At 39.4% G+C, this 10,551-nt stretch overlaps 1 protein-coding gene across 1 annotated transcript; it reads left to right on the forward strand.

Moving 5' to 3' along the window:
* The first annotated feature begins 9,091 nt into the window (after positions 1-9,091).
* LOC138142981 (olfactory receptor 2V1-like) lies at positions 9,092-10,051 on the forward strand. Its single transcript, XM_069064131.1, has one exon. It carries the CDS (start codon positions 9,092-9,094, stop codon positions 10,049-10,051), a length of 960 nt encoding a protein of 319 aa, XP_068920232.1.
* The last annotated feature ends 500 nt before the right edge of the window (positions 10,052-10,551 follow it).

The raw sequence follows: 10,551 nt of genomic DNA on the forward strand, positions 1-10,551 counted from the left end.
TAGGGATTACACCAGGGGTGGGGAAACTGTAGTCTCAAGGCCACATGTGGCCCTCTAGGTTCTCAAGTGAAGCCCTTTGACCGAATCCAAACTTCACAGAAGAAATCCCCTTAATAAAAAGATTTGTTCTTTAAAACTAGGGACTCAGTCAAAGGGTTGTACCCAAGTTCCTAGAAGGCCACGGGTTCCCCACCCCTACATTACACTTTGTCCTGAGACAGCCTATTTCACTTTTTTACATCTCTGATTGCTGGGGAATGTTCACATATATTGATCTGAAATCTGTTTGTCCTTGCTGTTCTGCTCTTCCATATGGCAGCCATGGAAGACAGCTTTTTTGAATGTTCTTTGTAAGTTTTTTCATTCTTTCATTTGACAAGCATTTGCATCTACAATGTTCCAGGCACTATGTTAGATCCTAGAAATAGAAAGACAAAAGCATAAAAATTTCTACACTGGTGGAGTTTATGTTATGTTGAGGGAAGATGTTGTGTACAAAGATAAGCAAATACTAAAGCTAAAGTAATTCATGGGGCGGGGAGATGATACAACAAGGATGGTCAGAAATCTCCTGTGGCACTTTAATTGACACTTGATGGAAGTTAGGGGTTCTATAAGGTGGAGATGAGGAAAGAATGCATTTCAGCAGGAGACAGAATGTTGGGAAGAGGGGAATAGTTAATAGATCATTTGGGCTGCACTATAGAGTACAGGAAGGAAAGGAAAGTGCAGTAAGGTGGGCTAGAACCAAATTGTGAAGTATTTTAAATAACAGAGAAATTTATCTTTTTTCCTGAAGGCAACCAGCTCTAGAAAGCTACAGAGGCTTTTTGGGGGATGGGGGGAGGATGGGGAAGGTGGTAGCATAGCCAAAGCTTTAGCAATATCAATCTGGCAGCTGTGTGGAGGATTGATTAAAGAGAGGAGACAATGGAGACTGAGAGGCCAATCAGGAGGCTATTGCAGTGGTCCAGGTGAGAAGTGATGAGGTATTAGGGTGGGGCTCATGTGAGTGAAAAGGAAGAAATTTGTGAGAGAAGTTGTAGAGGTGGAATTGACTAGATTTGGCAAAATGAGAATGAAGAGCTGAGGATGATTGGGAGGTTATAAACCTGGGTGACTAGAAGAATTGTGGTGCCCTCAGCAGAAACAGGGAAGTTAGTAAGAACCTTGGGTTAATTGTAGAAAGATGACCAGTTCTGCTCTAGACATGTTGTGCCCAAGATGCCTATGAGGCATTTCAGCTGGAAATGTCCAAAAGGAGATTTTGGAGATGTGGGACTGGAGCTCAGGAGAGAAACTGGGGCTAGATAAGGATAGTTATATCCATAACAGCAGATAAGCTTACTAAGAGAAAGAATTTGCAAGAGAGAAGAAAACTCAGGGCAGAGCTTTAGGGGGAGTAATCTGGATTATGATCCAACCAATGATTTTGAGAAGGAACATCCAGACAGGTAATAAGAGCCAGCAGGGAGCAGTGTCATGGAACCCAAGGATAAGGGGGTGGTCAACAGTGTTAAATGCTAAAGGCCTGGGGAGAGGTCACTGGATTTGGAAATTAAGAGATCAATGATAAAGTTGGAGAGAGCAGTTTCAGCTGAGCAATGAGGACAGAAGCTAGAGCCAAAGGGTCTGAGAAGTAAGTGAAGGCAAGGCATGTAGGCTATTTTTTCCATAGGAATTTGATTGCTAAGGGAAGGAGAAATATAAGACAATTTCTTGAAAGGATGGTAGAGACAAATACAAGTTCGTTTGGTAAGGAAGGAGGTTCAATATCCCTGATTTTTTTTTTTTTTGTGGTGCAGGGAGGGCAAGGCAATTGGGGTTAAGTGACTTGCCCAAGGTCACACAGATAGTAAGTGTTAAGTGTCTGAGGCTAGATTTGAACTCAGGTCCTCCTGACTCTAGGGCCGGTGCTCTACTCACTGGGCAACCTAGCAGCCCCTCCCTGATTTCTTTAAGTGATTCTCATAGCAAGCAGTCAGTCAGTCCGTCAGTCAGTCAAACAACAATTAAGCATTTGCTATGTGGCAGGAACTGTACTCGAGCTAAGAATACAAAGAAAGGCAGAGATAATTCTTGCATTCAAGAAGTTCACTTTCTATAACTGGAATTTCAATTACTTTGATGTTTCTACTTCTTGAGGTTTTCTCCAAGCCTCTTACTTTATTTTGTTGTTTTATTTAAAACCTTTTTAAAAATTTTCTACCATTCTGGTTTTTTCTTCAGTTTTTTTTTTGCCTAAATACATTTCTTCTGATTTTCATCTTATTTTATTTTATTTTATTTTGCTTCTTCCACTGATGACTTTAAGTCTTCTATGTTGCATTTATTTTTGTAATTTTGGTCCAGGTGAGGGGGAAGGGCTAATGTAGAATCTTCCTTTAATTCTCTAATGTGTTTGCTATATTTGGGCATTTCTTCCATTGCTTCTGTTGCAAATTCATCTCACAGTCCTGTATTAATATTGAACAATTTCTTTGTTGAGTTGGAGAATTTTTCGTTAAATTTCTTTCAAAAATTTATTTACATTTATAAACTTTTTCTGTCTTTCCCTTCCATTGCTCCTAACTGAGCAACAGAAAACAAACAAAAAAAAAAACCGTCATGACAAAAATGTATAATTCAGTTAACAAATTCCCAAGTTGACCATTTCTAAAAGTGCAGATCTCATTTTACATTTTAAGTTCATCACCTCTCTGGCACCTCTCTCAAGATAGGTGACTTGTTTCATCTTCAGTCCTCTATGGTTGTACTGATCAGAGGCCCAAAGTTTTTCAAAATTGTTTTTTCTTCGTAATGTTGTTTTCGTTGTACAAATTGTTCTCCTAGCTCTGTTGGTTCTCTTCTACATCAGCTCATAGAGGTTTTCCCAGTTTCCTCCAAAACTTCATCATCCTTATATTTTTTTAATTTATTTATTTATTTTTAGTTTTCAACATTCACTTCCATAAGACTTTAAGTTCCAAATTTTCTCCCCATCTCTCTCCTCCCCTTCTCAAAGATGGCATGCAATCTGATATAGATTCTACATATACATTCATATTAAACCTCTTTCCATGTTAGTCATGTTGTAAAGAAGAATTAGAACCACATGAAAGAAGAAACAAAAAAAAAAAAAGAGAAAGAGCAAATAGTATGCTTTGATCTTCATTCAGACTCCATAGTTCTTTTTCTAGATATGGATAGTATTTTCCATCATGAGTCTTTGGAATTGTCTTAGATATTTGCATTGCTGAGAAGAGCTAAGTCTATCAAAGTTAGTTATTGCACAATGTTGCTGTTACTGTGTACAGTATTCTCCTGGTTCTGCTCATTTCACTCAGCATCAATTCATGTAAGTCTTACCAGGTTTTTCTGAAGCCTGCCTACTCATTTCTTATGGAATACTAGTATTCAAATATATTGATATACCGCAACTTGTTCAGCTATTTCCCACTTGATAGGCATCCCATCAATTTCTAACTCTTGACCACCACAAAAAGAGCTGTTAAAATATTTTTGTGCTTGTGGGTCCTTTTCCCTTTTTTATGATCTCTTTGTGGTACAGTCCTAGAAATGGTATTGCTGAGTCAAAGGGTAGGTACTGTATTAGAGCCCTTTTGGCATAGTTCCGAACTGCTCTCTAGAATAGTTGACTCAGTTTACAACTCCACCAACAATGCATTAGTGTTCCATTTTTCTCCAACATTTATCATTTTCCTATTTTGTCATGTTAGTCAAGCTGATAGGTGTGGTGTGGTACCTCAGAGTTGTTTTAATATGCATTTCTCTAATCAATAGTGATTTAGAGCATTTTTTCATGTGACTATAGATAGCTCTAATTTCTTCATCTGAAAACTGCCTTTCTTATCCTTTGACCATTTATCAATTGGGGGGTGATTTGTATTCTTATAAATCTGATTCAGTTCTCTATATATTTGAGAAATGAGGCCTTTATCAGAGACACTGGTTATAAAAATTGTTTCCCAGATTTCTACTCCCCTTCTTATCTTGGTTGCATTGGTTTTGTTTGTGCAAAACCTTTTCAATTCAGTGTAATCAAAATTATCCATTTTGCACTTCATAATGTTCTCTGTCTCTTGTTTGGTCATAAATTCTTCCATTCTCCGTAAATCTGAAAGGAAACTATCCCTTGCTCTCCTAGTTTGCATATAGTATCAGCCTTTATATATAAATTGTATACTCATTTTGACTTTATCTTGGAATACAGTGTAAGATGTTGATCTATGCCTAATTTATGCCATATTATTTTCCAGTTTTCCCAGAAGCTTTTGTTAAATAGTGAGCTCTTATCCCAGAAGCTGGAGTCTTTGGGTTTATCAAACAGTAGACTTCTATAGTCATTGACTACTATGTCTTGTGTTCCTAATCTATTCCACTGATCCCCACTCCATTTCTTAGCCAGTCAATTGGTTTTGATGATTGCTGCTTCATAACACAATTTAAGATCTGATACAGTTGAATCTTCATGATTTTTGTGGCATTTTCATTTCATTCCATTTCCATAACATAATTGATCTAGCAATTTGCCAAATAGGTGGGCACGTCTATTGCTTCCAATTCTTGGCCATAACAAAAAGAGTGGCCATCCATATTTTTGTACAAATGGGTTCTTTTCTTCTTCCTTTAGTCTCTTTGGGATAGGTGCCTACCATTTTCCATCATCCATTCCCTCCTATATCATACCCCTTCTCCATTTCCCCTTCTGTGGGTTGTTTAGACACTTTTTTTCTTTAATGTCTTGAGAGGCAGATAACTTTTAATTTAAGATGAAATCCTTTCCCCATTGGGTAATAGAAATTACCATAGCTGGGGATACAAAGGAACTATATTCTCTTACCATTTCCTGGAGGTGGAACAAAGGAAGAAGTGTTATGTGAAGTTTCATGGGGTAAAGCAAATGTTTAAGGTCAGCTATCTGTTACTGGGGCTGTTGTTGGGTGAGATTGGGGAGCTGGTTCCTGACTTGACCCTATTGCCAGAAATCCAATGAGTTACACTTTTTGATATCATTTTGTCAAAGCCAGAAAATCTACCTTCTGTGGCACATAGGTGTTTGTTCTGTGTATGTCACATTTATTTCAATAAAGGCTGAAACCTTCCAATGAAACAGTAATTCAAGAGCACACATATTTCCAAATATAAGTAGGTATCCTTCTTGAATTTGGACTATTGCATATAAATGTTACATTTTAGCTTTGGTCACAAGATTGTTTTGATAATGAGGAGGAGGGAAGGAAAGACTGAAAATTTGGGATACCATCTGAGAAGATGGGGGTGCCATTTTGGTGGTGTTGATGACATTTTCTGGAAGCAGGGTCAGAGCACTAGATGTCAGGAGGATACTGAAAAGGGGAACAAGTTGCCAAAAAGAATAGTTGCAATACACCAAATACAGTTTCATAGATTCACTGGAAGCCTTTATGGGATTATATCCCAGATAGATTAATTTCATCAAGAGATGGATAAATTGATGAGAGGGGTGAATGGACCTTAGAGCAGTGGGCAGGGGAACTTTAGTTTGGTCCCTTAATATTCTGAAAGATCTATGATTCCATTGGGTACAAGTACATCCCTCCATCACTACAGTTCATAGACCCTCCACATCTCACCCTTTGCTGAGGTTATTCATCACTCAATTTCAAATAATTAGCATCTCTCTTCCTCATAGCACCTCCCAGCTTATTAGTTTAATATTTCTCAGATGAGGGAGGAGGGAAATTTTGGCTCTAGAGAACATTTTACTTCTTTTTTTTCTGATCCCCAAACCTTGTCTTGCTAAGTACATAGAGTTGGTCCCTTAGCCAAAAAGACCTAGGTTCAAGTTCTATCTCTGACACACATAGGTTAAGGACTGGACCTGTGATTTTACTGACATGGGAGCTCCTAAATGAGGAAACTCTCTGTACCTATACAGGTCATCACCTTCTCTGCCAATTACAGTGTTAAAGAGCTTCCTAGAGCAATGAGAGATAAGTGATTTGATGAAGGTCATGGCATCAGTATGTGAGTATGTATCAGAGACAGATTGAAGGTTAGTTTTCTTGAGTGAGACTGTGTCTGGGAAAATAACTTAACTTCTCAGGTGCCCAGGTGTTGGTACATTGGCAGAAGGAGTTCTCATTCTGAGAGTTCCCTACACAAATAAAATCATACATCAGCAATGTATCCAAAAAAAGTCTAACAACCCAGAAAAAAACAACCCCAAAGGGTTTAGTTAATGTTGCCTTTTCTATTAAAAATATGATTTTTTAATTTATTTTTCATAGTAGGTACCTATGCTTTACAATTCTCAGCTGGTGCACTGAGCCCATTCTCTCTCCCTAAGGAGTTTGGCATGTGGTTCAGCAAAGTTCAGTCCTGGGCCCTAACGAGAGGGATCACAAGCACAGGCTTCCTTTTTTTACTCACTTTGGTTTGTTAAGCCCAACCCTAGCACCTAGGGGACAAATTACTTTAAGCTTAGTTTTTTGGCTCCTGTCTAGGTAACCCCAAAGGAATAAAAAATATATATTCGACGTACATTATGAATCAGGAATAGGACATGTATTTTATTCCTACAAAAAATAATAAAGAAATGTTAAACATGAAATTGACACAGTGACTTAAAACAGAATTCAGCACTATCTCCCACAAAGTCCATGCTTTTTGACTAGCCAGGCCAGAAGCTTTGGTCCCTTCCTCTTGTCCAGGATCATTGTCTCTGATGAAGAAAATCTCCTTGTCAAATTCACTCCATGGATCCAAGAATTCCAGACTTCTAACACTCACCTGGTAGTGTTATAAATCTGGACTGTCTAAATCTGGACCTTGTCACCTCAAGGCTGATGTTTGATCACATATTCAGGAAAGGAAACATAAAGCAGAAAAGATAGCTGGGGGCCCAAGCTCAAATTCTGACTCCTGTGACCTCCCTAAATATTAAACAATTTATCCCCCCAGGATGCCAACGTTGGGGTTTAATGATCCAAAGGCGTGTGAGAACGAGGAACCTAGCTCCCCTCTCTTTAGAGGCAAGTCTCCCCAGCACTGAGCCAGTCCCTACCATATGCCAGGGGGCAGGCAGTATAGGGAGCAGCATCATATCCTAGCCTCTATGGGCACAGCAGTACATTCTCAAAATTAGAATAGAATTATGGACTTGGGAGGCATATTTGAGATCACCCAGTCCAACCCTCTCATTTTTATAAATGAGGAAACTGAGACCCAGGTTAAGTGACAGTTATGACAACTTAGTCTACTAAGTTATTCTACCCAAAGCAACATCTTTGACTTATTCTTTTCCATAATGATTCAAACATGTTCACAATTCATTACTGCTCCTGTTGGCTTCTCTTGCTATTTTGGAGTATCTTCAACATCAAGATAGAAGGGAGGAAGGAAGACACAAGAAATGAAGGAAAGAAGGGAAGGAAGGAGGGAACAAGTGATGAAAGGAGCCAGGAAAGAAGGAAGGAAGAGAAGGAGAACACCTCGGATATATCCTGCCAGAAAGCATGAAGTATTTTCTGAGAAATACCACTTAAACTTTAGGGTGTTTCCTTTTCTGTAGGTCCTCCTAAGGGAAATGACTCCCTAATTCATTTTCCTTCCATTATTTAAAAAAAAAACTGGTTAAAGAAAACTTGTAAAAATCCTGAGGTGAATATCATAAATAACTTGTAACACAAATAACAAAACCTCTGTGAGTGGATTAGATAATCTTTAAAGACAGTCTTTAAAGCTCTAAAACTCTGGGATTTTCTCCTTGACTTTCTCCTTAGTTAAAAAAACAAACAAACCTGCCTTATGATAAACAAGTTTCCTGACCTTGCCATTCCTTTAGCCTTTTTTCCCTTTCTTCCTGGCCTCCCTCCCTCCCTTTCTCCTTTTCTTCCTTCCTTCCTTCCTTCCTTCCTTCCTTCCTTCCTTCCTTCCTTCCTTCCTTCCTTCCTTCCTTCCTTCCTTCCTTCCTTCCTTCCTTCCTATCAACAGGTCTTCAGCTCTTATTGATAAATCACAAATAGTTGGCAGCATAGAAGTATTAGACATATTAGCATAGAAGTATTAGACAGTTAACTGAGATTGGGCTTAAAACTAGGGCAACCTTCCATGTTTGTCCCATGAATGATCAAAGAAACTGGTTTTTCATAGTAATATAGTAATTTTCCCCCTTTTTTAGGAAGGGAGACATAAACACAGTACTTTAATGAGTGCCTGGGATATATTAGTTGCTTAATAAATGTTTGCTGTTTGAGAAATTGAGTTCTAAAATGCTTTATTCCCTAGAACATATGGCATATGGTATATTATTATGCCCATATTACAAGTGAGGAAACTCAGAGCTGAAGTTACACAGCTCATAAATTTTTTAGGTGAGATTTCAACATGGATCTTCCTTCTCCAAGTTTAGTGTTCTTTCTAACTATACCTCAATGACTCCAGACCTTATGAATTGGGTTATCAAGGTTGCAAGCGAGTGATCCCAAATGCAACAAGCCAATAAACTAGGAGAGAGCAAGCCAAAACCAAACAGAATCATATTCTCTTTATGCTAAAGCAGTTTTGCTGTCCCATAGCAAAAGACTGTTTTTTCCTGCCCTGGCAATGTATTACTAGAATTGTTTTTTTAAAGGGGCAATGATTTTTCTCCTTGTTTCTTTTTAACCTTCATGGACATAATTGAACAGGCTTTAAAACTTCTCTCACACAGTTGTTGCAAGGAAAGTGCTTTGTAAACCCAAAATGCGACATAAATATGAGTTAATAATAATAACAAAGCAGCTCAGCAGTACAGTGTATGGAGGGCTGAACCTGGAATCAGGAAGACCTGTGTTCAAATCCAGCTTCAGACCTTTATTAGATGTGTGACCCTGAGAAAAATGAAGATTATAATAGCACCTATCTTCCAGGGTTGTTATAAGGAGATGATGAAATAATATTTGTAAAGTGCTTTGCAAACCATCAATTACTATATAAATGCAAGCTATTAGTATTATTACTTATTACTTATAGAATGTTTTCCTCATGTAGTATGCAATTTCTCACCTCCCAAATCTCCTTCTCCCAGATCTTTCCCACCCTCTCATCCACTGTTTGCTCTAGAATCATGGAATGGAGTGGCAACCAGACCCTCATCAGCCACTTTGTCCTTCTGGGCCTCTTCACTCAAACTCCTCTCCACTTCTTCCTCTTCTCCCTCATCATGATCATGTTCCTGGTGGCACTGACTGGTAATGGCCTCATGATCCTTCTCATCAACACTGATTCACGGCTCCACAGTCCTATGTACTTCTTCCTCGGCTGGCTCTCATTAATGGACCTCATGCTCATCTCCACCATTGTACCTCGGATGGCTGTGGGCTTCCTATCAGGCAAGGGCTACATCACCTTTACAGGGTGTGGCCTACAGATTCTCTTCTTCCTCACACTGCTGGGGGATGAGTGTTTCCTGCTGGCTTTCATGGCCTATGACCGTTATGTGGCCATCAGCAATCCATTGAGGTACTCTTTGGTCATGAACAACCGTGTCTGCTGGCTCATGGTGGCCTTTTCTTGGCTCTTTGGTCTGGTAGATGGGTTAATCCAAGCTGTCTTTACTCTCCTCTTTCCCTACTGTGGCTCAAACAAGATTGATCACTTCTTCTGTGATTTGCCTGCTATCCTCAAGCTGGCTTGTGCTGATACCTCCCTCTATGAATCCATGATCTATGTCTGCTGTGTCCTCATGCTGCTGTTGCCTTTCTCTGTTATCTCTGCCTCCTACTTACAGATCCTAGTAGCAGTTCTCAGAATGCACTCAGCTGAGGGGAGGCAAAAGGCATTTGCCACTTGCTCCTCCCACATGACTGTGGTCACCCTTTTCTATGGGGCAGCCATGGTCACATACATGAGACCCCAGGCTTACCACTCTTCCAAACAAGATAAGGTAGTCTCTGCTTTCTACACTGTGATCACACCCATGCTCAACCCTATCATCTACAGCCTAAGGAACAAGGAAGTGACTGGGGCCCTTAAGAAGTTGCTAGGTAGGTATTCCTGGAATCAGAGGGAGGACTCACAAAACTAGTTGTCATTTTATAGTTGAAAAAAAATTCTCTTACATTTTATTCTATAGACCAGATTTTGTTTTGGTATAGGTCTATGAATTTATTAGAGGAAGGAACTCCCTGTGAGAAAATTCCCTCCACCATTGCAGAGCTACATCTTTCAATGGTATGCCCAAATTTTATTTTCCCTTCATCAGGATCACAGACTGGGTCATCTCCATATGGACCCATCTTTGAAGTCAGCTGTCCAACTGTAATTGTTTGATATATCCTTTATTTGGCCTAATTCCCTGACTTCTCTGTATTCCCTCCCTTCTGTTTCCTGACTTCCCTCATAGGCAACAAATATAGTGATGTGTTCTGTGGGGTCCTACTGCCCCAAAGCCTTTAGAGCTATCTTATAGATTGGTGCAGCTCCAATATGGCTCCCACTTCCTATTCTCCCCCAAATCCCTCTCTCTCCATGGGTTGGAACTGATTCATTTACCCCTCCTGCTGACTTTGAGTCATAGAATACTTA

Source organism: Petaurus breviceps, unplaced genomic scaffold (genome assembly GCF_028583685.1).
Source record: "Petaurus breviceps papuanus isolate PSGF00001 unplaced genomic scaffold, PetGlider_PUasm1.0 90617, whole genome shotgun sequence".
Lineage (NCBI taxonomy): Eukaryota > Metazoa > Chordata > Mammalia > Diprotodontia > Petauridae > Petaurus > Petaurus breviceps.

Excerpts from the sequence above, each read along its gene's own strand:
- LOC138142981 (XM_069064131.1), top strand. The coding sequence starts at position 9,092 with ATGGAATGGAGTGGCAACCAGACCCTCATCAGCCACTTTGTCCTTCTG.